Raw genomic sequence first — 27,845 nt, 5'->3', positions numbered from 1 at the left:
ATTATGTTTTGAAGATTAGACTAAAAAAGTATTTTGCAGTCATAGCAACCCATTAATAGATTAACCCATTTCAAATGCAACTTTCTAACACGCTCAGGCTAAAAATATCAGAGTTTGTCGTGATGTTCTGAAAGCTTTTCTTCAGAGCCATAAATTAACAGTTCTCAGAGGAACCTATGATGGAAACTGTGAGAAAATATCTATCTTATAAATGGACCCTTTTTTTTTTTTTTTTTTTTTTTTTTTAGAACCAATATACTTATGTAAAAAGCATACCTCTATACCTAGAATATGTCTTAAAGCAGACCTGTCAGCAGAAAAGCAGGGGTGTAGATAAACACATGGCTAGATAGGGCTAGTTGTCAGAACTCCATGCATCCTTTTTTTATTAGTATTTTATATTAGTCTTTTCCAGCATTATAAGCTTTTTTGTAATTATGGAAATTAGGCTCAAAAGCCCAGGGGTTTTATTCCCAGGATGGCAAGAACCCAGGTGAGTCCAACCCATGTCCTCTTTATTTAGCCATTATCAGTCAAATAGGGTAGGTGGATGCAATTGGGCCAATGGGCGGTAATAAAGAGGACATGGGTTGGACTTACCTGGGCACTTGCCATGCTGGGGACAACCCCCTGGGGTATTAAGCCTCATTTGCATAATTGCTTATATCTTGGCACTGGAAGGGACTATAGAGATGGAAAAAAATGTATATCTTGAGGAATCCTGACATATATCCTCAGGAATCCCGATGCCTAGCCCTATCTAGCCACATGCTTATTAACACCCATGTTTTTCAGGTGACAGGTGCGCTTTAATTGCAGCAAATACACTTTTTCTAAAGCCAGCAATTAAATGTTTCTGCATTATATGCTGGTATGTGCCTTCTGTGACTGCTGCTCTAAACACAGAATTAAGGCTAATATAGATGTCAGAGTAGTTTTCAGACCTTTCAACTTTTTTCACATTTTGTTATGTTGCGGCCTTGTGCTTTCCCCATGATTCTGCACTCAATACCCCATTAAGACAAAGTGTAAACAGAATGTAAAAAAAATCTGAAATATTGCATTGCCATAGGTATTCAGACTCTTTCTTCGTTGAAGCCTATTTGGCAGCGATTCCAGCCTCCACTCTTCTTGGGTATGATATCACAAGGTTTTACACCTGGATCTGAGGACTCTCTGGCATTCTTCTATGCAGATCCTCTCAAGCTCTATCAGGTTGGATGGGGACCGTCGATGGAAGCCATTTCCAGGTCTCTCCAGAGATGTTCAATAAGGTTCAAGTCAGGGCTCTGGTTCGGCCACTCAAGAACATTCTCAGAGTTGTCCCTAAGCCACTATAAATTTGCAAACATATTTAATGCTGCAGATTTGCAGCTGTGTTCATTTACTTTACATTGAAATCTGGAGCCTCAAATCTGCAGCATCAAATATGTGCAGAATACACCCTTAGGGTCATTTCACACATCCTTGTGCTAAGAAATGAGACATAAAAACTGTTTTAACTTATATTTATTACAGTAAAATACTCCAACATTATTTTTATTGATAAAATGTACACCTTAAAGAGTTTTACCAGCAATGAAATGAAGTTCTGGAACATGAAAGAGCAGTATTTACTATTAATTTATTCTAAAGCAGTTTGCCATGTCAAACACATATGAATGCATATAATGTACTTATTGCAGACAGCCAATAGTTTCCCATTCTTTTAGTATAAGTAAAGCTTGCCTTCTGCCCTCACACTTCTGTGAGGAAAAGGGAAAGAACAAGTGGTATACTTAGAGGGTCCCCAAGTGCATTGCTCCTTTACAATACATTCTTACGCTCTGTTTCAGCATTTCTACTATATTCTGTTCTCTGCCATGTTTTCATGTCCATTTTTTTTGTTTGAACTCTACCTCATATGCTTTGTTGCATTTTTTTTTAAAAAGCACCTAGAAATTGTGCTATTGTCTACATCATGCCACTTGTCATTCTTTTCCATTTTTTTTGATGCACAGTATAAAGTGTGCAAAGATAAGGTAATAAGACGGCAGTCTCCCCGGTTGTAACTTCATATCCTTTATTTTGGGATAGCAGGAAACAGAGGTACGATGTCAGACAGGTATCATGGCAAGGATGCCGGGGACCTCAGCGTGGAGGTGAGCTGTCACCTCCACGCTGAGGTCCCCGGCGTCCTTGCCATGATGCCTGCCTGACACCGCACCTCTGTTTCCTGCTATCCCCAAATAAAGGATGTGAAGTTACGACCGGGATGAGTGCCATCTTATTACCTTATCTTTGCATATTTGAACTGTCTACCTTTCTCAAAAGATTGAGCACCACTTGGTTCATTGTTATTCACCTGCCGTGATATTGCACTTTTCCGGACTATCAGCAGTGCCGGTCTCTTTCTCATTAGACTCAGACAGTATAAAGTGTGTTCACAGCTTTTAATAGGAAATTACACACTGTATTAATCCATTCTGCCCTTGTACATTTCTTTTTCAGGATTACTAATTTTTACTAGTTAGACTCTTTAAGACATCATTTAAATTATGTAATTCACCATCTTTTATTAATAAAAAGAAATTTTTATATTAACAAGAGAAGAAATATCTGATATCACATATAATTGGATCATGACCAAAGTTGATATTAAAGGGTTTATCCAGGAATAGAGAAAAAGAGCAAATTTTGTATAAAAAAAACGCTCCCCGTCTGTCTCCAGGTTGGGTGTGGTTCTGCAGCTCAGTTCCATCGAAGGGAATGAAGTCAAGTTTTAATACCATGCCCAACCTGGGGACAGATGTGGAGCTGTTTTTGAAAGAACTTAGCTCTGTTATTCTATTCCTGGATAACCCCTTTAAATGAAAACTAAACTTTCTACATAAATTCGGGTTCATTTATACAAACGTCTGCTTTTCATGTACTTGCACTTGTAGAGTATATGAAAGTAAGAGAACAAAACCCTGCTAAAGAAAGCCCCTATATCACACATAACAGAATACTACTACAATGAGTAGCTCCTGCTCTGAGGACCTGATGAATTTTCCATCTGGATGGTTTATTGATTTCAATGGGCTCTGTGAACGGCTCCACTTTCCCTGCAGCAAAATGAATGCTTAACGGCAAATTCACCCGGCAGTAACATCAGATAGCCAAGGCTCCCAGGAGAGGGATTTCCCGCATTCAGCTCATTGTCAGGGAAAACAAACGGGATGCAGAGGTTGTGTAAGGTTAACCAAAACAATTATCTTTGAGGTATTATGGGAATTTGGAATGAAAATGAAGTGTGTGGTGCTTGACATTTTTAACATAGTCTGTGTTAAATCTGATACAAGTGCATATGGACAGGATTCATACATTGGGCTCTATAGTGATATCCCAGATTTATGGATAAGTAACCAGATTCACATGCAGTATTTTAAAGCTTGAGCTGGTATTTACCCGATAATGATAAAATGCAGTTAGCTATTGCAACAAACCTAGGATAGTGTTTGGATGTTAGTGTGTTGACAACAAATAGCATAACATTCACACAATCTTTATAACAGTGATTTAAATAAAGAAATATTACATGTAATAGAACAAACTTTTTGTAAAAAAAATATGTCATGTGTGCATATACCCAAATTTCTACAACTGTTCCATTCATCTTAATGGGGTGTACTGAAATGCAGATGAATAGGATTGACTTTTAGTTGGATAAATGTATGCAACAAATCAGCCCTATTCTAATAAAAATAGTTGCAAATATTTCTACAACAAATCTGTGAGCGCATACCCTGTTACATATGTGATCAGTAGACGTAATGGACCATAAAAGGTATATGTAACGCCTTTTATGACAGATGACTTTGTGGGGGTGTAGTTGATTTTAATGACATCACTGCATTGTAATAATCACCAATTGCACATCTTTTATGTACTTGACATATGTCATGAGTGTTATCTGTGCATAAGTACTGTTCTCTTTGTTGCCTCTATGTGTCCCCCTTTCTTTTTTTTAGTGCTTTCCTCAACGTTTTCCTTGATGTTTGTGATCTTCTTTTCATAGCGGCACTCTCTGGGTGAAGCTTTACATAAATCCATCAGTAATGTAAGTCAGCTTCCTATATGCTGTTGACATGGAGGCATGCTGGTGTGCACTGCACCTTTTCTGCAGATTGCTTGCTGCCATTCAGTAGTTTGCTAAAGGTTTACTGTCCAAATGCACAACACTGTCCTTAATCTGTATCCATTGAACTATTGGAAATCAATCTCAGTGAAAGTGGATTAGCAGCAGAGGAGTATATTGATTGTACAGCAGCAGCAGACGTTGGATGTTACAGTCCCCTTATAATGCTTTGGCAGTTGTAAGTTCAGCATTTGCTTTGTGATGTTACAGAAGGCTGGGTGGCTGGCTGTGTTCAGGGCTTGCTAGAAGGCATGATTTAGATTCTGCTACAACATAATCGATGGACGGTACACATAAATCTTGCATAGTTTTTATGACATAAGTGAGAATTCTGTAGGATCAGTATGTTGCCTTCAGAGCCCAGGCTAATATCTTTCAAGCATGATATATAGCTGTTTTTGCTGCAGTATATGCATGTTTTGCTTTGTAAATACAATATATATTAAATGCTTAATGTAATATTGTGGGGATGAAACCATGCAGCGAAGAACAAGAGCTACTGGTATAGCGAGAAAACAGAAGTAATTTTGATGTAAGGAGAAAACAAATACGCGTAGAACCCTAAGGTCATTCTGACCTTATCCACCAAAACATTGTACAGAGCAATTACTGTATGTTTTCTTATGGTGTCTAATCCAATAAAAGCCAACAAAGCCAACTAAATTGACAGGAGAGATTTTATAATTGTATCACTCAAGAAAGATGTTCAGACCAGCAGGACAACCAATTAAATTCTATTAAGTGGAACATTTTTGATAACCTGCCATGTTTGTTCCGCTCAGTCCCCTTGTGTTCAGACTTCCATTTTAGCTGATAGAAAACAAAATATGCTGTCTAGGGAAAATACTTGCTTTTTGTGGGGTTTCATTTTTGTGACAGATTTATTCTGCAGTTGGCAGTCAGTGGAGGACTGGCATTGATAAATAGCCATCTCTCAAGTGCTCATTTGTACCAGTCAATTCTCTTTGCAATTCTTATTGCAATATATTTCCTACCAGACAGATTTGTCTCATTAAATTCTGTTTTAGAGGGGAAAAAAAGTTTCTATGTCTGTAGATTATTGCTAGAATATGGAGCAGGCTTGCTGAATTATTGGGTGGGGTGATGATGTTAACATTCAAGGTGCATTAAAAGAAACCATGACCTGTTTCATGCTGCTTAAATCGCAGGCAGCATGAAACAGGTGCAGTGAGCAGGGTCACAAAACACTATCATGTTCTCTGAAACGCTCAAGGATTTTCAAAGAAATCATAGTTTAACAAAATGCTAAGTAGTGACGGGAGATGTCCCACAGCTGCTCCATGTACTGCTGGTCAGCAGGGCAGAGACCAGCCATGGGACTACTCTTGTACTCTTGGTGGCTTTTTTAATTGAGGATTTCTTTGAAACACCTGAGGGTTTCAAAGTACATCATAGTGTTGTATGACCCCACTCACTGCACCTGTTCCATGCTGCATGGGGTTTGGGCAGCATGAGACAGATTCCCTTTAACCGCTTATCGACCACAGACATATATTTACGTCCTTGGATGGCTCGTGCCATATAACATGCGGTCATACGGTGACCGCTTGTCATATCGGGTCGGTTCCGGCATGTAACTGAAGCCGGGACCCGGGGCTAATAGTGCGCGGCAGAGATCGCGGTGCCGCACGCTATTAACCCTTTAGATGTGGCGTTGAAGTTGAACGCCACGTCTAAAACGAAAGTAAAACCTTCCCGGCTGCTCAGTGGGGCTGATCGGGACCACTGCAGTGAAAATGCGGTGTCCCGATCAGCTAGGACACCGCATTAGAATTAAATATAAACATATGTCGTATCGCCGCGTGTGTAAATGTCCAAACTATAAAAAATATCATTAATTAAACCGCAGGGTCAATGGCGTATGCTGAAAAGAATTCCAAAGTCCAAAATAGTGTATTTTTGGTCACTTTTTATATCCTGAAAAAATTTATAAAATACGATCAAAAAGTCCAATCAATACAAAAATGGTACATAAACTTCAGATCATGGCGCAAAAAATGAGCCCTCATACCGCCCCATACACAGAAAAATAAAAAAAAGTTATAGGGGTCAGAAGATGACAATTTTAAATGTATAAATTTTCCTGCATGTAGTTATGATTTTTTCCAGAAGTCCGACAAAATCAAACCTATATAAGTAGGGTCTCATTTTAATCGTATGGACCTACAGAATAAAGATTAGGTGTCATTTTTACTGAAAAATGTACTGTGTAGAAATGGAAGCCCCCAAAATTTACAAAATGGCGTTTTTTTCTTCAATTTAGTCGCACAATGATTTTTTTTTTCCGTTTCGATGTAGATTGTTGGGTAAAATGACTGATGTCACTGCAAAGTAGAATTGGTGGCACAAAAAATAAGCCATCATATGGATTTTTAGGTGCAAAATTGAAAGGGTTATGATTTTTAAAAGGTTAGGAGGAAAAATGAAAGTGCAAAAGTGGAAAAAACCTGTGGTCCTTACGGGGATAAAGTTGGCATACACATTTGATTAACGTTGGCTAAATCCACTAATTTCAATTGGACCAGTCAATGAACTAAAGTGTATGGGGCTTCCTAACTCTCCCCTACCAGATGTGTTTGGCGATGGCTTACACCCCTCTCCCCATTTAGAACACAGGCACACTTTGCTGAACTGAGAATGTGAGTGTAAGAGGGAGGTCAGGAGAGATAACTGTGGCCAAATGAACGTTATATTAAAACTGTATATTACTCCTCTATCTTTTCAACCTTATCTAAACCTTGTGCAGTTCAACACCATTTGTTGTTCCATGTTATCAACTATTTTAGAATACAGAGAAGCTATGCTATGTATCTAAGAATACAAAGATGCCCTACTAGTATTACTAACTGTAAGAAAAGTACAGAAAAAGGGTCTGTACTATATTTCCTTTTTTATCTCACATATCGCTATTACCAGGAGCTTCCAGACACATAAAAATACAGATGTATGAATTATATCAGACACTTTTTTTTATACATTTTTTAATACAATTTCTACGTTTGTTCTCCTTTAACAAATCAGTATAATTGATAAAATAAATAATCATTTTTCATAATTTTGCAGGAGTAGGTATATTTTATGACCATTTTTTTGGGTTAATCCAGCTCATCTGTCAATCTTTACTCTTGAAGACTGCATGGATTGTTTCTGTGTCATTACAACAAATTGCTTTAATCCAGCATCTCCCACTTGATCCAGCAAAAGTTAAAATCCTGTCACAAACATACCTGACTCCATTGCTGTATAAGCCTAAAACATTTCAGGTGTATAATTTTAGTTGTTTTGTCACGTTGGGCAGGGAATAATGCAATCCTGCTTTCTCCCAGATCCACTATTCCTGCATTTTTGCGTAATCACCTTAAAGGGGTATTCCAGGGAAAAAAAAATGTTTTTTATATCAACTGGCTCCAGAAAGTTAAACAGATTTGTAAATTACTTCTATTAAAAAATCTTAATCCTTTCAATAATTATCAGCTGTTAAAGTTGAGTTGTTGTTTTTTGTCTGGCAACAGTGCTCTCTGCTGACATCTACTCTGTGCAGTTCACGAGACAAGCAGAAAAGAGGTTTGTTATGGGAATTTGCTTCTAAACTGGGCGGTTGCTGAGACACGTGTCATCAGAGAGCACTTAGACAGAAACTTTGATTCCACAACTTGGAGACAGTCCCTCCGCTGAACTAAGTGCAGGGGTGACAAGTTAAAACAGACACAGTACTGGTCAGGGGGCCTGGTCAGGACACATAGGGTAAACTAAAGCACAAACCAGGGAACACAATATGGTTACAGGAAATATGCAAAAAGACTAACAAAGCAATGTCAGACAGGCCAGATCAAACATGGGTAGTTCGAAGTACCAATACGCTAGGTAAGAGTGAGGTCAAATACAAACCAACGTCAAACCAAATGGACTACAAGGCACAGAACGGCAGGCAAAAGAATGGTCAATAAATAGGCAGGAGGTCAGAGAAACGTATAATGCAAAGTTTACAGAATTCTGGAGACACAGGTATGAGCTGTAATTACAAGCAAAGTCCAGAAGTAGACTGCAGTCTTAAAGGGGTACTCTGCCCCTAGACATCTTATCCCCTATCCAAAGGATAGGGGATAAGATGTCAGATCGCCACGGTGCTGCTGCTGGGGATCCCCGGGATCCCCGCTGCGGCACTGCGCTATCATTACAGCACAGAGAGAGTTCGCTCTGTGCGTAATGACGGGCGATACAGAGGACGGAGCTGCGTGACGTCATGGCTCCGCCCCTCGTGACTTCACGGCCCGTCCCCTTAATGCAAGTCTATGGAAGGGGGCGTGATGACCGCCGCGCCCCCTCCCATACACTTGTATTGAAAGGGGCGGATGTCACGAGGGGCAGAGCCGTGACGTAACGATGCTCCGGCCCCTGTATTGCGCGTCATTACGTGCAGAGCGAACTCACTCTGTGCTGTAATGATAGCGGGGTGCAGTAGCGGTGATGCCAAGGCTCCCCAGCAGCGGGACCGCGGCCATCTGACATCTTATCCCCTATCCTTTGGATAGGGGAAAAGATGTCTAGGGGAGGAGTACCCCTTTAAGGGATACTTCGGTCCTAGGCATCTTATCCCCTTTTTTATGTATGGTTGTCTTAGACCCCTTTGCACATCACAAATAAGTGGAGCATCAGATCTTAGCACAAGGGAGCGAATAAGCTGATCCCTAACATTTCCTTATGTTTCCCTTTCCCTTTTTAAGGGGCCTATTTACTGTGTTACAAAGGAATAATGATCTGGAAGGGTATAAGTAAAATCAAAGTAGAAAATTTGTATTTGTTGTTAATGTGGCCAATCACTAGGAATCACTAAAGTGAAGTTCTTTACAAGTTTTTTTTTTCCAAATGAAGCCAGTTGTGAAAGCCAAAATGGTATGGCACCCAACAAGAGCTAAAGAGAAGCTGTACTCTAAAAAGGCCCCTTTGTTTGAGGAATGGCTTGGGGCTTTGCTAAGGGTTCCTAGAACTACTTTACATGTTTTACCACATGAGTAACCTAAAGTAGAAAGTGAGTATCTATTTAGTTTGTTAATTGTGTTTTTTTCAACCATATATAAATAACATTACTAAGCAAAGCTTAACACTTAACAAATGAACAGCTGGTTCAGCAGTAAGATGCTGATTTGAATAGCCATGACTTATATAGCTCTCTCTGCTATAAAAATAGCAGTACGGCAAGTATTATTTTTTTAATTTTAATATTCTTAATCCACTGGTGACTGACAGAAGATGAGCTCTGAAACTAATGCTCATTTACATGTAAATGTACAGCTGCAATCACTGCATATTTTTCTGCCATTTTGATGTTCTTGTCTGAATATCTTTTTGCTGTGCATTAGATCTCCTTGCTCAAACAGAACCTTGAGATGCAGCTGTGCCAGTCCCAGAATGCTTTGCAGCAGCTGCAGTCACAGTTCGGTCAAGAGCGACAGCGTCTAACCCGAGAGCTTCAGGAGTTGGAGGAGGAGCATCAGCAGAGACAGAAGTCACTACAGGAAGCCCACATGATAGCATTCCAAAGTATGGAGGATGCGAAGGATCAAGAACAAAAAGCAAGTGCCACTTACATTATTCCATCCTTTAAATGTATTTATGTAATTATGTATTAGGCTCCTTAAACTACCTTTGTCCCCAGTTGGAAAAGGTCCATTAGGCACTTTTTTTTTTGTGCCTTTAACATCCAGACGGGGCACAACTGGCAACAATGGGTCCTGACAGATCCCACTTACAATCATGGGGTCCGTCGGGCGCCGTTGTTTTTTGTTGGGAGTAGCGTGATATGTTGCGTGATATATTTTTTCTATCGCTATTCTCCCCATGTTCCCTGATGTCTGTCGCACTGCCTTGTGCAAACAGCAGTGCGAAAGAAGCCTTACCTGTTGCTATTTTTCCTGGACCCTTTTAGAAGCACTTCAGTTTTTCTTTTTTGGCCATACATACCCACTTATCATCACTAGTCCAACAGAACCATCTCTTTTATTGCAGCACAGCTGTATCTATATGTTATTACAGTAATTGGGTCATGTGATCAACAGTCTGCCCCGCTGAAAATCAGAGTTCTTAATGTGTCAGAGAAAGGGGTCATTCCTGGGTCAGCTGACTTCCTGTGAACTACAAGATGACACCCTCACCACCCCTCTCCCCCCCAGCTGCTGTAGCTGTCTCTATAGGATCGGGAAATATAGGGGGAGATTTATCAAAACCTGTGGAAAGGAAAATTGCCCAGTTGCCCATAGCAACCAATCAGATCGCTTCTTTCATTTTTCAGAGGCCTTGTTAAGAATGTAAGAAGTAAGCTGATTGGTTGCTATAGGCAACTGGGCAACTTTGCCTCTGCACAGGTTTTGATAAATCTTCCCCATAATGGTTATACACCTCCCCTGAAGTTGTGTTTACACATAACATTTCATGCTGCATTTTTTGTTATTTGTATTGATTGTCTCAAAATCCTGGCAAAAATTGTGCTGTCTTACCACAATTTTGCAAATCATGCAATTTTGGAAAATTGCCACAGCCAAAATACACTAAAATCATGTAAAAATAAATGCAGTTGCAATGATTAAACTCCACACTCTTTCTTCACAGCCAGAGTATTCATGGGAAATGTAGGTAGCATTAGGAAATCATTTTAGTGAATTGCATCCATCCAAACCTATGCCTGCCACATTAGCTAAACAGGTAAACACAAAGCATATACAAGAAACTCTACTCTATTCTCTAATAATAGCCTATGGTTCCCAGAGTGCTTCTTTAATGGAACTTCCATTGCACACCCTGTGGAGATTTTATGTATGGTATTATTTCAACAGGGAGCCCACCTTTAGTCTAGAAATTACCATAATCCCATATTATTATGGAACACAAGTTTCAGCTAATAATTATATAATTCAGTGTTGGTGAAAACTAGAATTATTGAACTTAAAATTCCAACCTTAGAGTTGGATTTATCAGTAACTGACCGGGCATGGAATGTCACTGTGGCATAGACATGTTAGCAATGACAGTACTTTTCCATTTTCTGTGGATATGTCATTTGCTTTCTGGTAAAATGGTGTTATAAAAGGAAATTCATTTCTATGAAATATTTCCAGTTTTATAAAAAAAGAAATGCAGTTCACTGACAGAATGCATGGTTTTTGTAGAAGATTGCTTTCATAGCTAAAGCACTCTGTTCTGCTCTTTAAGACAATTTGTCCAATTTTCTTGTCTTGTCTCTTTATGTGCAATTTATCTTTCAGCTCACAATGCGTATGGGTAATTTTCTCCTGCTGTATATCTTTATTCTGCTTCACAGGATCTGGAAGATCGTTTACATCAAAAATACTCAGAGGAACTCCAGTCTTTAAAAGATGCTCACAAACAGGTCATGGACATGCTGCGGCTGGAGATGGAACAGGAGCTTCAAACCCTTCGATTTGAATTGGAAGATGAGGGCAAGGCCATGCTAGGTGAGTATGTATAGTTTGTCCTGTTTATTTAATGTGACAAACCATAGATAATTTTCTTTATGATTCCACTTTGTCTTATGTGTGCGGAAGTGATCAAGGTAAGGGCTCGTTCACATTGCCGTCTGCACCAGTCAATAAATGCCCGTTATCAACCCGATTGATAGTTTTTCAAACGGATTGCAAACGGCTGTAAAAGAATCCCATTGATGTCAATTGGATTTTTTTTTTACAATCCTTTATCACCGTTTGCTTCCTGTTCATTTTTGTTTATTTTTTATGGGGAAAATACGTTGTATGCAGCATTTTTTCTACCGTCAAAAACGACAAAATAGAAACGGATATTGTAAATTTAACATTGAAGTCTATGGGTAACAGATTGAAAACAGATAAGCCTTTTAAGTCTCCATTGGCACCTGTTTTTTCCAATCCGTTTTTGATCCATTATTACTTCTGAGCATGCTCAGAAGAGATGTGAGGAACCTGGAAGTAGCCAGACAATAATAAAGACGGAAAATAAATGGATTAAAAACTGATGCAATAGGATCCCACTTAATGGCATCCTTTTGTATCAGTTTGCATCCGTTTGTTAGTATGGTCCGTTTAGCAGCAATGACGGATGAATAGCGGTATTCATGTGAACCTAGCCTTAGTGGGCTGTACTGTATTCTGCCTGTACTTGAGGGTAATATCTCTGCCCCAGTTACAGCAATAAAAAAAAAATGTAAGCATACCCGTCAGATCACTCAAAAAAAATAAATGTTAAAACTTATATGTTGCGCAGTATCTCATCCTGATCATGTACATGTACTTTGTATGTGTCTGTGACCTACATTTCTCTCAGAATTAGCTTTATTTCTGAAATACCTTAATTTTATCTACCAGAAGCAGGGGGGCGGGTCCCTCACTGTGATAACCACTCCCCCTCCTCCCCCTCCCTCTCCTCAGTCCAGTGCTTCCCAACCAGGGTGCCTCCAGCTGTTGCAAAACTACAGCTCCCAGCATGCCCACACATCATTTGGCTGTGCAGGCATGCTGGGAGTTTTAGTTTTGAAACAGCATGAGGATATGATTGTAGTCCCCCTTTATCACACACACACACACACACACACACACACTGGCTTCATATATTCTTACACATACACATTAGATAGACACACTGATATACACACATACATATCCACACACACAGACACACACACACACACATGCTTGGACACTTACTTTTTCGTCTGCAATGCATGTTTCTGCCTCTCTCATTGATGTCTGCTGTGTGAGAGCCGGCAGCAGGCTTCCTGCCCCGCCTCCTCCCCTTCTCTTCACATGAGTCTCTGCAGTGTGTACAGCCCCTCCCCCCTCCAAAATGTCCCGGAGTCCAGGACGAAGCAGTGTTCACAGAAGCAGTGAATGCATTCCAGGAGGCAGAGGGGGCAGTTCTTTGACTGGCTTTTTCAGTATGAAATACTGAAAATTTTCTAATGAAAGCAATTGCAAAACCTATTGTTTTTGCATGCTTTACAACATGTCAAACGTTTTTATATCTGACAGTGCCCATTTAAATATCCCCCAAAGGTTTTTTATGACTATTAATAACTTAATAAATAAAGTGAAAACCAAAAAAAATTTTTAAAAAAATAACCAAGTAGCCCAAGCCACAGTTTCAAGCCCTGCCCCATATACATCCTTCATGTTATAATTACTATAATGGAAGGGGACACAATTTAAAAAGTAAAATAGTTGCACCCTGTTCTACTGTCGCTGTTCTACTGTCGCAATTTTCAGCATCATATATGTAACCTGTGCAGCTGAAAACAGTGAATGGCTATTCCTCTATTACAGTGATGGCGAGTGCCCAAACCGTAATGCACGCCAACTTTTTTCCCTTAAAGTGTCAGCACAGCAATTAAATCAGAATACTGAGGTTTAAGTTTAGAAAAAACAACTTAGGTAGGCAGTATGTTTCCCCACATTAGGTTGCAGTTCCCCCACATTAGGTAGGCAGTATAGTTCCCCCACATTAGGTTGGCAGTATGTTCCCTCACATTAGGTTGCAGTTCCCCCACATTAGGTTGCAGTTCCCCTACATTAGGTAGGCAGTATAGTTCCCCCACATTAGGTTGCAGTTCCCCCACATTAGGTTGGCAGTATGTTCCCCCCCTTTAGGTTGGCAGTATGTCCCCCTACATTAGGTTGTAGTCCCCCCACAGACATACAGCCTTCAGCCATATACAGTGTATGGCTTGAGGCTGTATGTCTGTGTACTGTGCTCCAACCACCGCTCCTCCGGTCTGGAGTAATGACCTACTGCTATGGCCTATAGACCATAGCAGTAGGTCCCGGGACCGAAGGAGCGGTGGTCAGAGCACCGAAGCTGAAGTGTATCTGGTGACTTACCATGCTGGCCAGTGCGCATCCTCCTCCTCGATAATCCGCTCCTCCGTTCCTATGGGCGTAAGCACAGGATGTCAGTGACGCCCCTGTGTGCGCTACCTCCCGGTTGCCCCTGCATTTTTTAAAGTTAACGCGGGGCTGCAGAAAGGTGACCGGGACATCTTTGGGTCCCGAAAAGATCTTTCAGGACACAGGGATGTCCCGGTTTGCCCCGCCTGGCGAACTATGGCCGCGTGCCAACAGAGGGGGCTCGGCGTGCCATAGGTTCGCCATCACTGCTCTATTAGAATATGTTCACATATATATAATCTGGGGAAATTGGGTAGTAACAAAATTTAATGCAGATTTTCTGATTATGCGGATTATATGTGTGTGAAGTATTTAGTCAGCCACCAATTATGCAAGTTCTCCCACTTAAGAAGATGAGAGAGGCCTGTAATTTTCATCATAGGTATAGCTCAACTATGAGAGACATAATGAGAAAAAAAAATCCATAAAATTACATTGTCCGATTTTTACAGAATTTATTAGCAAATTATGAAGGAAAATAAGTATTTGGTGTCCAACAAACAAGCAAGATTTCTGGCTCTCTCAGGCCTGTAACTTCTTCTTTAAGAGTCTCCTCTGTCCTCCACTAGTTACCTGTATTAATGGCACCTGTTTGAATTCATTATCAGTATAAAGGACACCTGTCCACAACCTCAAACAGTCACACTCCAAACTCCACAATGGCCAAGAACAAAGAGCTGTCGAAGGACACCAGAAACATAATTGTAGATCTGCAGCAGGCTGGAAAGACTGAATCTCTAATAGGCAAGCAGCTTGGTGTGAAGAAATCAACTGTGGGAGAAATTATTAGAAAATGGAAGACATACAAGACCACTGATAATCTCCCTCGATCTGGGGCTCCACGCAAGATCTCTCCCTGTGGTGTCAAAATGATCACAAGAACGGTGAGCAAAAATCCCAGAACTACAAGGGGACCTAGTGAATGACCTGCAGAGAGCTGGGTCCAAAGTAACAAAGGCTACCATCAGTAACACACTACGCCGCCAGGGACTCAAATCATGCAGTGCCAGACGTGTCCCCCTGCTTAAGCCAGTACATGTCCGAGCCCATCTGAAGTTTACTAGAGAACATTTGGATGATCCAGAAGAGGATTGGAAGAATGTCATATGGTCAGATGGAACCAAAAGTAGAACTTTTTGGTAAAAACTCAATTCATCGTGTTTGGAGGAGAAACAATGCTGAGTTGCATCCAAAGAACACCATACCTACTGTGAAGCATGGGGATGGAAACCTCATGGTTTGGGGCTGTTTTCAGCAAAGGGACCAGGACGACTGATCTATGTAATGGAAAGAACAAATGGGGCCATGTATCGTGAGATTTTGAGTGAAAACCTCCTTCCATCAGCAAGGGCATTGAAGAAGAAACGTCGCTGGGTCTTTCAGCATGACAATGATCCAAAACACACCACCTGGGCAACGAAGGAGAGGCTTCGTAAGAAGCATTTCAAGATCCTGGAGTGGCCTAGCCAGTTTCCAGATCTCAACCCCATAGAAAACCTTTGGAGGGAGTTGAAAGTCCGTGTTGCACAGCGACAGTCCCAAAACATCACTGCTCTAGAGGAGATCTGCATGGAGGAATGGGCCAAAATACCAGCAACAGTGTGTGAAAACGTGAAGACTTAGAGAAAACGTTTGACCTCATTGGCAACAAAGGGTATATAACAAAATATTGAGATGAACTTTTGTTATTGACCAAATACTTATTTACCGCCATAATTTGCAAATTAGAATTTTTCTTTTCATTATGTCTCTCATAGTTGAGGCCTCTCTTATCTTTTTTAAGTGGGAGAACTTGCACAATTGGTGGTTGACTAAATACTTTTTTGCCCCACTGTATGGTCCTTTCCACCTTAAAAAATCACCAAAAGCAATACACCACTGAAGACGCATGGATTTTTTTTTGTTTTGTTACATAAACGCTGCAACCAGGTGGACCTGGCCTTTTTAAGGGCATTTTTTATTTATTTATTTTTGGTCCGCTGGCATTTTTTTTTTAAATTGCAGCATCAGTTTGTGGGGTTTTTCTTTTCACAGATCTCTATAGAATGGAAAACACACACACAAAGGGGGAGATTTATCAAAACCTGTGCAGAGGAAAAATTGCCCAGTGGCCCATAACAGCCAATCTGATCGCATCTGGCAGTATGTTCCCCCACATTATTGTAGTCCCCCCACATTAGGTGCAGCATAGTTCCCCCACAGACATACAGCCTTCAGCCATATACAGTGTATGGCTGGAGGCTGTATGTCTGTGTACTGTGCTCCGACCACCGCTCCTCTGGTCAGGGGTAACGACCTACTGCTATGGCCTATTTTGCCGAGGCCTTCTTAAAAATGAAAGTGATCTGATTGGTTGCTATGGGCAACTGGGCAACTTTTCCTCTGCACAGGTTTTCATAAGTCTCCCCCTATATGTGTAAATGTTTGTGGGCATTCTTTTCTGTCATTTTTCACTAACATTCTCCAATAGAAATCCATGACTCACATGATCAAAAAATCTCATGACTGGTAAAGTCAAAAATAAAAGGTGAAAAACCAATGCCTCAAAAACTACATCAAGGATGGACAGTTTTGTGTGGTGTCTTTTCAGCTAAAAAATGCAGTGCAAAAATAGTTTGTGTGAAGGAAGGCTAAAAAATAAAAAGGCAATGGGGTTTTGCACACTATTTAGGGAAAAAATTTACATTTTGGAACATTTGTTTGATCAGGACTAGATCTTTTTGCCTTACAGTTAATGTTGACCTATGTATTTTGCTACATTAACCTCCATGCAAAACTGTTATACAGACTCACAAGTCCAGTAACTGATACACCCCAAGGAAGTGTAATCATTGTGTCATTGCATAATATTGTTCTCCTTAGTGATCTATCATGATAGCTCATTATGTATATCTATTGCTTGCTTTACAGCATCCTTGCGCTCTGAGCTCAATCACCAGCATGCTGCGGCCATTGACCAGTTGAGGAATCATCACCAGCAGGAAATGGAAGCTGCCGCCACAGAACTTGAGAGGCATAAAGAATTCAGCAGACATCAGGTATCACAAAATTTTACTTCAAAAAGGACAGATTACATCTAATAAATACTGTATTTTGGTCAGTATAAGGGTATGTTCACAGGTAAATAATTTGCAGCGGGTCACCCACAGCTGGAATTCCGCAGGTATCCTGCAGCGGATTATTTACACGTGAATGTACCTTTCTTGTCAGTATTTTTAGCCAAAACCAGGAATGTAACCGACACATAGTTAAAACTATAGTGGAAAGATTTACTGCTTTTTCTGTGTTTTGACCCATTACTGATTACAATACTGACCTAAATAGTGACTAAAATACAATGTGTAAACCCAGAATTAATACCATGAAATATTTAATGGCGTACTCCGCTGCTAGACATGTTATCCCCTAACCCCAGAGGCCGGACCACCGTGATCTCTGCCTCGGCACCCGAGTCATCCGGTGCACAAAGCAAACTCTGCTCCATGCCAGATGACTGGCGAACACAGCCGCCACGCCCCCTCCATTTATGTCTATGGGAGGAGGCATGATGGCTGTGTACTAGCCATCACACCCCCTCCCATATAGATGAATGGAGGGGGCATGGCGGCACATCACGATCACGGAAGCCCCAGGCTTCCGTGACTGTAGCGCTGAAGTGCTGGGACCCCCCACGATCAGACATGTTATCCCCTATATTTTGGATTGGGGATAACATGTCTAGGGGCTGAGTACCCCTTTAAATAGTCTGAGTGTAGCATGTAGAGGACTTGATGATAAGAATCGTACTGCAACAAAGAGTGAAAGAATTGCTTTTTAGAGCACAGTGTCTTATTTATAGGAATCTGAGTATTTTGGACGAAAAACGGAACTTGAGAAACAGCTCAAGCATCAAGAGCAACATGTGTCTAATCTAAATAAGGAGCTGCTGATACTACATGAGAGCATCAACACTCTGACTAAAGAGCTGGAGTTTAAAGGAAAAGAGATCCTTCGAATACGCAGTGAAGCCAATCAGCAGATTAGGTAAAGTAGATTTCCTGATTTCCTATGTGAGAAGTAAAGTAAATGTATTACCTTTCAAGATCCAACATAGCAAGATTGACACTGAATTCCCCAGTGGTTGGCATTTCATATGCAGCTATTTGTTACTCCTGTTTCTTCATAATGTTCCGAAGTAGAAGAGGGTGCAGATTGATTGTTTGTAGTCTGTGACCATCGGAACATATAGGTCAGTAAACAGTACAGTGGCCCAGATTTACTAAAACTTTCTTCTTTTCACAGTGTAAACTTAGACAGACAGGGGGAGATTTATCAAAACCTGTGCAAAGTAAACGTTGCCCAGTTGCCCAATCAGATCACTTCTTTCATTTTTGAAAAGGCCTGTGAAAAATAAAAGAAGCGATCTGATTGGTTGCTATGGGCAACTCATCAACTTTTCCTCTGGACAGGTTTTGATAAATCTCCCCCACAGATTTATCACAGTGTCTCTGGCTGAATGATAAATCTGGTAAACCTGTAAACTACCTGGTTTAAATAGGCACTGTTATTTGAACAAACTTTGCATAGAGCATTTACAGGATTTCCTTTTCTGTGTGTTTGCAATGTATGCAGACAACATAGATGTTAATCTCTGTCCGCCAGCTTTGGGAAGACTGAAAATCTGCTAAAAATACCATATACAAGCTAAATAACTTAAATAAATTATGCTGCTACTCATTTATACACACAGGGCAGCTTATCCTAAAAGGTCACTGGAAACTACAGGTACACTTTAAAAGGGTTGTCCAACTCCTTTTTTCTTCATTTATAATCCCTCCCTTTCCCTTAGTTGTTTCCTCCAAACATTTTTTTGCACTGTTTATCACTGTTATCTTCTCCAGGCTATATCAGTGGAGCACCAATCTCCCTGTTCAATGCTATGTAATAGCATGGCATTGAACAGTATATGCAATATGGGGACTTAAATAATAAAATTATAATAATAATATGCATATTTGGTATCGCCATGTGTGAAATTGTCCCAACTATTAAAGGTGACCTATCATTACTTTCAAACTGCCTGCACCGTAAGTCATCAGAGTGGTCCCTAGCAGCTTCTCTTTGGCCCACCAGCCTTGATTGACAGTTCTTCTCATATACCTGACCAGGGACAGACCATGCATAAAAGTTTTGGATGGGCATAGTGCTAGGACTCACAGTCCAAACAAAGAGGATTTATAATACAGGCATGGTGCTCAGCTCCAGGACCAGACCTTCAGTCAAGAAAAAAACATACAAAATCCAAGAAGGAAGCTGCACTCCACACGTACAAAGTAGAATAAAAAGTGTAAGTTTTATTCACCTACCTGCAAGGTACAGCTTCTTTTTGGCTCTACAATGGAGCCAAGCTTGAGAAAGGCTCCATTGTAGACCTGAAACATAGCTGTATATTGTATATAGGGGAATAAAACTTACACTTTTTATTCAACTTTAGACGTGTGTAGTGCCGCTTCCTTTCTGGATTTTAAGCAGGGAGAGAAATATGGTGAAAAAAGTGGCATTTGACCATCCTAATGACTTGTGGTTCAGGCAGCTTGACATGGACTTTGACCAATGGCGGGGACCAGGCATCACCATGTTCTGGCTGTGGAGGCCCTGGTAAAAAAAATTTGGATACCCATGCTCTACATTACGCTGTAATAAATACATATTTTAGCACTTAAATACATTTTTAGAAACGATTGGGCATAGGTACACAACATTGTTGTATTTTGTATAAACCACTTTAGTCAATGTGAGTTTGCACAGCTCATGGAACAGACATGCTGGTTTATATTTCATGTGAGGCATTAATAAAATATGCATAGCAGTTAAGTGATAATGCTTTTCAAAGATGTTTAAGCATACACATTGAATTTCTTTAAAAAAAGGATACATGAGCAAGACTCAAAAAAGAAACACGAGGAAGACATCAGTGACTTAACAGCAGCCCACTTGAGAGAGAAGCAAGTTTTAATGGCTGAATTTGCAAAAACACAGGCAATGCTCGTGGAAAAAAATTCTGCATTGCAAGTTTCGTAAGTTCAAGGAAACCAAGAAATTGCCATAAGGGCAGCTATCATCTTTTTCTAACAAATAACTTCTTCACACTTCAATCACTTTAATGGTAAGGCTATGTTCTCACTAAGTTTTTGGGATGTAAAATGGGTTAAAAAATTCCCTCAAACTGTTTAAAAAATTGAATTAATTGAAAAATGGTGCTTTGTGCACATGCAGCAATTGTTACGGCCATAAAGTAAAGTTGCAAGGACAGCTTTTGCTACAGAAAAGAAAGCTAAAAAAAAAGCACATTGAATTTTCAGACTTTTTTTTATCCTGAAAAATAACAGTTTTTTGAGCCTTAAAAATTGGTGTAGGAACATAGCTTAACCATAACTAACCATTCTTGCTGTGCTGCAGTAAAGTAACTAATCTGTGTCTGCATAAACAAGTGCAAAAATGTCTATATTAAATTACCCTGGTCATGTTGATATATGCTGTTAAAACAGAACAGCACCATGTTGGTGACAACTGATGAGCAGAGAAAACTGAAGTAAGTTAACAAACCATTAGCCAAAGTTGCTGTCTGTTGTAGCATTAGTGGGGATAGGCAGTTTGTTCATTTCTAGCAGACATTAGGGGTCTGTTCACTGCCTTTTAGACATCTGACAGACTGAGGCTAAGTTTCCACTTGTTTTTTTTATTTTGGCAGTTTTTGGATATCTGCCACTGCAGTTTTTGAGCCAAAATCAGAAGTGGATCCATAAGGGAGGAGAAGTGTAAGTCCTTCCTTTATATGTCCTATTCCTTTTGAATACATTTCTGGCTTTGTCAGAAAAAAAAACAAGTGGAAACTTTAGCCTGACAGAGATGAAACATTAAAAAAAATGTGCATTGTTATCAGTAAAGAGTTGCATTGCCATAAATGTTTTGTAATCAGTCCGCCGTGATAATATAGTGCAAACTGTGTATATGGAGCATTGTAGGGGTACTCCCGTGGAAAACCTTTTTTTTTTTTTTATCAACTGGTGCCAGAAAGTTAAACAGATTTGTAAATTACTTCTATTAAAAAATCTTAATCCTTCCAGTACTTTTTAGGGGCTATATACTACAGAGGAAATGCTTTTCTTTTTAGATTTCTCTGATGTCATGACCACAGTGCTCTCTGCTGTCCATTTTAGGAACTGCCCAGAGTAGGAGAAAATCCCCATAGCAAACATATGCTGCTCTGGACAGTTCCTAAAATGGACAGCAGAGGTCAGCAGAGAGCACTGTGGTCATGACATATGAGAAATCTAAAAAGATAAGCATTTCCTCTGTAGTATATAGCCCCTAAAAAGTACTGGAAGGATTAAGATTTTTTTATAGAAGTAATTTACAAATCTGTTTAACTTTCTGGCACCAGTTGATTTAAAAAAAAAAGTTTTCCACAGGAGTACCCCTTTAAGGTATTGTTTGTTATATCCTCTGAAAAAACAGTGGATGCATCTATGACTGGCTCTACAAGAATTAGCCTGACCCAAGTGGCAGATGATGGGGATTCCATGGATAACTAACAATGGAACTGATAGCATTTTCATTGTCAATACTAAACATCAAATAGACTGGGCAAATTCTGTTAAGAAACTTTCCTCACAACATTCTGCATTGAGTCAATGCTGTGTAAAATGGCGCAGAATAGATGCTTATTTCTTGTGGAATTTGCTGAAGAAATAATGTAATCACTTTATTTTTTTTTTCTTCTTTATTTTTTTTTCCCTTTTCTTTTTGTTTTACATATGCTTCCCATTAAATTGTATATTATGATTGTTATTTGCTCCTTAAAGTAGGAGTTGTAATTTTATGTTATCTTGCTTAAAAATTAAATAAAAAGTTATTTTAAAAAAATTAATTAATAAATAAAAAGAATGAGAGGTTGCTGCCAGTGGATTCGGCTCAGAAGTTCCTCTTGGAAATTCAGAGCCGAATTTGCTCAGTGTGCAAGGGCCTATACGGTGCCTCTGCCACAGCTAGTACCTTCTTATGAGATGGAGCCGTCAGAGGTAGAACATACTGCTAGGCACCACTGCAATTTTCCACCACAAGTAATCACAAGAAAATAACTATTTTCCCTCTTGCTGGAGGGCAGGCAATATAAAAGAATAATAAATACCTCTTCCCCTGTATTTTGGGAAGCAAGTGACCCTGCTCACAAGAGCTTACATTATATTAAGAAATAGGTGAGACACTTAAAGTGCTTGTTTAGTCCAGCGATGTTTTATACAGAATCGTGTTGTATACATAAAGCTGCAGAAACAGTCCTCCAGTGAGTAGTTGTAGTGCAGTGGGAAGGGTGTCCGTTTTTATAATATGGGAGTATCTGGGTGGTGATTGCCATTGTTTGGCTGCTGTGACAGGCTTTTATTAAACATATACATGAGGTGATTTTCCTGACATACCTCCTATCCCTCCATAAACATCCTGGAAAACCTCTCTAATACCTAAAATGTTTACCAGGTTAGGTCCTTACACATATGCAGAAAAACAGCAGGCAACATTAGCCTAGGTTTACACCATGATCTGTGCCTCCAAGGCACGGATACATCGGAAAAATATCAAAATGACATGCCAAAACTTGTATTGTTGAGGAAATGACCCGAATATAGTCACTAGTGGACTACGCACAGGTTATTAAAATAAACAGGGACCATTCCTATCCGAGCACAGACACGTTGGCATATCATTTTACATTGACATTTTACCGACTTATCTTTGCCTCCCTCAGCAGCACAAATCGTGGTGTGAATGAGGCCTTATAGCTGAAACAACACCATTTGAGACATTAATTCCAATTTTTTTGGAATGTGTCTCTTAATCTTTCTCTCTGAGCACAGATATCTGGCTGCTGTTCAAGCAATTAGAGAAGCTGCTAGCGCATCTGAGCGAGCAATCAACCATCAGAGGAGATGATCTTTTTGTTGCATATCTTCGTTCTTGATTTTCTCGCCTTCCAGTAGAGTATTGATTTAGTTGTTATTCCTAAATTGATGGAAGGCTTGTCATTATTTTTTTATTTTTTTAGCAGACAATTGACACTGACCGTTTAAAGCAGGAGCTTGCAGAAGGCTTAGCTTATAAAAGAGCTTATAATTAGAGGCAAACTGAACTCGTAGAACTCCATCTCACTCAGAACTTTGCTTAAAATAAGGTTTGGTAAATGTTAAACTTGAGATTGGTAGTGACAATATTGTAGGAGAAGGGATGAGGATCACATGGTGTTTTGGCGCCATTTCAGCATATGATGAGGAAATATGAACAATGAGATAACATCAAGGTAGCCCAGATCGCATAACTGCAGATTAGCCAATCATTGCTTGCATAATGTTGCATACAGCTCCCAGGCCAATCAGAAGGCAGCATAGAGGTTGGTCTGATAAAAGACTATGCACTGCATTGCAGCTGCCATCTTGGATAATGGCACAAAAATTGCAGCTGCATTGCATATAGGAGTTATAACACACTCTCCTTATACGGCACATATGCTAGATCTTGTTGGTAAACATTTCATAAACTTTCCTACACATCGCCAGCATATGGACAAAAAATGTTATGTCCTTGACCTACGGCACCAAAATGGTCTTCCTAAACACCGCTTAATTTGCAGTGTTACACAGTGGAACTCAACATCACACTTGTTGGACCTCCTTTACCAGCAGGGCAATGGGGTCACTTACTACCTGCAGCAGACAGACAGCTTTTTTGGACCCAGTGTGACTTTTAATTTTTTTTAGCTCAGGCACTGACAGCCAATCTGAGACACCTGGTGAATTCTCAGACTTTCTTGAGGATGCAACAATATTAGTTAGCAAGGACAACAATGGAATTAGCGATGTTGTGCCACTAATATTCCTCTGGGGCAAATGCTCCAGGTTATGATTACGAAAGGGAATAGAGGAATGTTCACATCTGGCTGGCAGCGGTATGGATATTCTTATTTAGGAGGAGTTGGATGAGGAAGTAGGACCTGAGGATGATTTGGAGATGGAATCTGTCTAAATGAGCCGGAACAAGGAACCTACACAAGGTGACAGTGATGATGACGACGACCATGATGACCAACTATGGCAGTATGGGATGGAGGCAGAACCAGATGGGCCCTTGAAAAAGCTGACAAGGATGGCAAGGTGTATGCTTTCTTGCTTGCGCACTAACAGGTCTGTTGTGTGCATGAAGGAAAGAGATGAGTACTGGATTGCCACACTCAGGCCCTCAGTATAAAGCCAGAATGGGGAAATTTTTTACAGTTACCGAGACAGAGGCTAAATTAACAGCTTACACACCTGGTAAATGGGGGGTCTACTCTCTGCTGAGTCAAACGTCTACTTTTTCTGCCAGTGCTAGACCTGCAAGCAGCAGGAGCAGCATCTTAACATTGGAGTACATGATGACAAAATTTGTACATTCGGTATTTGGTAACCTGACATGACTCACCAGATTGGACCATTGGTCAGAACTTTCCCAGTTTGCCATGGGTGTTCTGTTTTGTCCACCATCCAGTGTAACATCAAAGAGAGTGTTCAAAGTTGAAACATTGAAAAACCCAGGTTTGTTTACATTAATCAGGCATAGATCAGTTAGCAATTTTGAACTCCTGCGCATATGCCACTGATTAAATAAGAGTACCACCACCCTTGCTGTCCGCTGGCTACAGCTACCACTAGTCCACCATTGTCTGCTGGATACTAGGTGCAATGAGAAAGAATGGCTTCAATGAAGGGATCCAGCTCAAATGACAAGATAAGGAGGAGACAAATGGACTTTAATAACCAAGATGCAATGTGTTTCACTTCTTCAGGCATGACAAGGTGGATACAACAAAAAGTGTATAAAGGTAAGAATTAACCCCTTAATTAACAAAGTAAAAACAAGGGAGGTTAACCCCCTATATACCTGCTCTAATACATATCGCAGGCTGCCACAGCTAATCACTACAGCAGTTATATATAGTTATGTATAGTGATTAGCTGTGGCAGCTTGCGATATGTATTAGAGCAGGTATATAGAAGAAGGTTAACCTCCCTTGTTTTTACTTTAATTAAGGGGTTAATTCTTACCTCTATAAGCTTGTTGTTGCATCCACCTTGTCATGCCTGAAGAAGCTGCGCATGGCAGCGAAAAGCGTTGCATCTTGGTTATTAAATGGTCACTCTCATTAAAACTAATTTTTACTATTGCACTCCTTATAGTAAATAAAAATATTTCTAATATACTTTGTTTAACAAAAATGAAATATTCTTTATTTTACTTGTGCTTAAAGCTCAAGTAAAATAAATCCCCCCCCCCCCCCCCCCCCCCGGATCTCATACACAGACTTTGGACCAAAGCCCAAACACAGGCAGTGCAGCCTGGAGTGCTGAGGGGGGGGGGTGTCCAACCAACAGCATATGGCAGTTAAGTGTGAGAGGAGCTATGATTGGATGAGGCTTCACACACCCCCTTCAGCACTCCAGGCTGCACATTCTGTGTTTGAACTTTGGTCCAAAGTCTGTGTATAAGATGGGAAAAATGTGCTCTTGATCTTTTTTAAGCACAAATAAAACATAGAAAACTTCATTTTTTTAACAAAGTTTATTAGAAATATTTTTTTTTTTTACCATAAGGAGTGCAATAGCAAAAATCAGTTTTAATGAGAGTTACCCTTTGTAAGTCCATTTGTCTCCTCCTTATCATGTCCTGGTCAGTCAGTGCAGTGTAAGCCATATCTCTTTATTGAAGCCATTCTTTCTCATTGCACCTGTTATTCACCGAAGGGCAGCAGACGACCAACCATTCATTGTGCCTTTGTCATTGTTGTGTATGAATTTACACAACCAACCAGGGTGAGCAGTGATTCATTCTTAATCTCACACTGGGCACTAACATTATTACCCTAGGGAACACTTGTTTTTCTATCTACTGGATATAGGGATATAGGTTGAACTTGATGGACTCTGGTCTTTTTTCAACCTCATGAACTATGTTACTATGTTATGTTATTAGAACTACCACCAGTTCACCACTGCCTGCTGTCCGCTGGCTACAATTATCACTAGTTCACCCCTCACTGCCTGTTGTCTGCAGGTTACTACAACTACCACCAGTCCATCACTGCCTGCTGTCTGTTGGCTACAACTATCACTAGTCCACCCACCACTGCCTGGTGTCCACTAGTTACTACAACTACCACCAGTCCACCACTGCCTGGTGTCCACTGGTTACTACAACCACCACCAGTCCACCACTGCCTGCTGTCCACTGGCCACTACAACTACCAACAGTCCACCATTGCCTACTGTCCTCTGGCAGCAATTATCACTAGTCATCCCACCACTGTCTCCTGTCCTTTGGATACAATAACCACTAGTCTAACCACCATTGCCTGCTGTCCGCTGGCTACTACAACTACAACCAGTCCACCCCACCCTTGCTGCTGCTGCTACTACCGGCCAGGCCTACACAAACCTTGATCCCAAAAAAGGGACCATTTTTTGGTCTTTTCATACAAAAGCTATTTCTTCTTCACTATTTTGGAACACCAGTCCTGTTGCAACTCATAAAAAGTGAAATTTGTTTTGTCTTTTCATACAAAAGCTATTTCATCTTAACTTTTTTGGGACGTCATTCCTGTTGTAACTCCCAAAAGGGATAATCTTTGGATCGCTTGGTAAAATCCACTGCGTCTTCAGTTGCCAGACACAAACTTGTTGCTAGTCCCAAAAAGGGAGAATATTTGCAATGCTTGGAACAAACCATTGTCTCCTCCATTACCCCAGGGTATATTTCAATACCCAACTGGTATCTGCTGAAAAAGGAATACTTAATGCACCTAGCATACAAAATCCTCAAAGTGTCAGTTACTATGGGTTACTGCATGTCGCTGTAACTTTGACATTGACTTTTAAAACCACTTTAAGACTACTTGAACCCATTCCTAGGTGACCTGCCTAAGAGCCCTGTTATACAGGAATCTTAGGTAGCGTTATACACAAGTTTTGAGGGTTATCGCATTGCGGGTTTGCTTAGAACTTATTCGCCACCCACCAAACTTTTAAAAAAGTTCTGCAAGTCTGTCGAACCAAACCTTTCAAAAGTTTGCTCAACTCTACTTATAATGTCATGCCCAAGTGTAGTTGAAAATGTTTCTGGAGCATCTTTGAACTGTAAGTTATAAGTAAAAACAAACATGCTGAGCTGGGGAACAATAAGGGTTATCTGGAAGTTTGTCTGCGCAGTCTACTTGTATGTCCAGGTCCTTGGCAGTATTTGCAGTAACCAACTTAGGAACCTGTATAGGAAGGGACCGGTTGTGTTTGAGTTGCCTGCCAGAAAAAATGAACATTGATCCCCTGATCACCAGTAATATCATCATTAAAGTAAGACATTGGGGCAGGGATAAAAATGACCTGTGGTGTCAGTTGAGTTGCACGCAATATCACTTTAACAACTCCTTCATATAGTGTTCTCTTAAGTGTAAATGCATGTAAAACCCCCTACATTTCACTTTAGATACTTAATGTAACATCTGGTTCCAAAAAAGCTGTTAAAAATGCCAGGAAAATTTATGCTTTTAAATAAAATGCAGCCTAACACTGATTCTAACAGAGGGTTTATGGAATTTGGGAACCTAGTTATGTCCGGTATCTAACGTGCAAGTTAAAAAAAAAAAAAAAAAAGGATAAAATGATTTAATCAGTGAACCTATG

At 40.2% G+C, this 27,845-nt stretch overlaps 1 protein-coding gene across 6 annotated transcripts in view; it reads left to right on the top strand.

Annotated features, from left to right (window-relative positions):
- FAM184A (family with sequence similarity 184 member A) overlaps positions 1-27,845 on the top strand; it is a 282,305-nt gene that overhangs the window by 239,546 nt on the left and 14,914 nt on the right. For 3 of the 6 annotated variants that reach the window (XM_056566444.1, XM_056566439.1, XM_056566438.1), the window contains 6 exons: positions 4,040-4,081; positions 9,541-9,753; positions 11,496-11,649; positions 17,017-17,144; positions 17,945-18,129; positions 20,016-20,162. In XM_056566444.1, coding sequence (XP_056422419.1) covers positions 4,040-4,081; positions 9,541-9,753; positions 11,496-11,649; positions 17,017-17,144; positions 17,945-18,129; positions 20,016-20,162 — 869 coding nt within the window. The remainder of the gene's footprint in view (positions 1-4,039; positions 4,082-9,540; positions 9,754-11,495; positions 11,650-17,016; positions 17,145-17,944; positions 18,130-20,015; positions 20,163-27,845) is intronic. The other 3 variants (XM_056566442.1, XM_056566441.1, XM_056566443.1) reach the window with 3 other exon arrangements.

Source organism: Hyla sarda, chromosome 3, assembly GCF_029499605.1.
Source record: "Hyla sarda isolate aHylSar1 chromosome 3, aHylSar1.hap1, whole genome shotgun sequence".
Taxonomy (NCBI): Eukaryota; Metazoa; Chordata; class Amphibia; order Anura; family Hylidae; genus Hyla; species Hyla sarda.
Note: the sequence above shows the minus strand (reverse complement) of the source record. Positions and strands in the feature narration are given on the sequence as shown.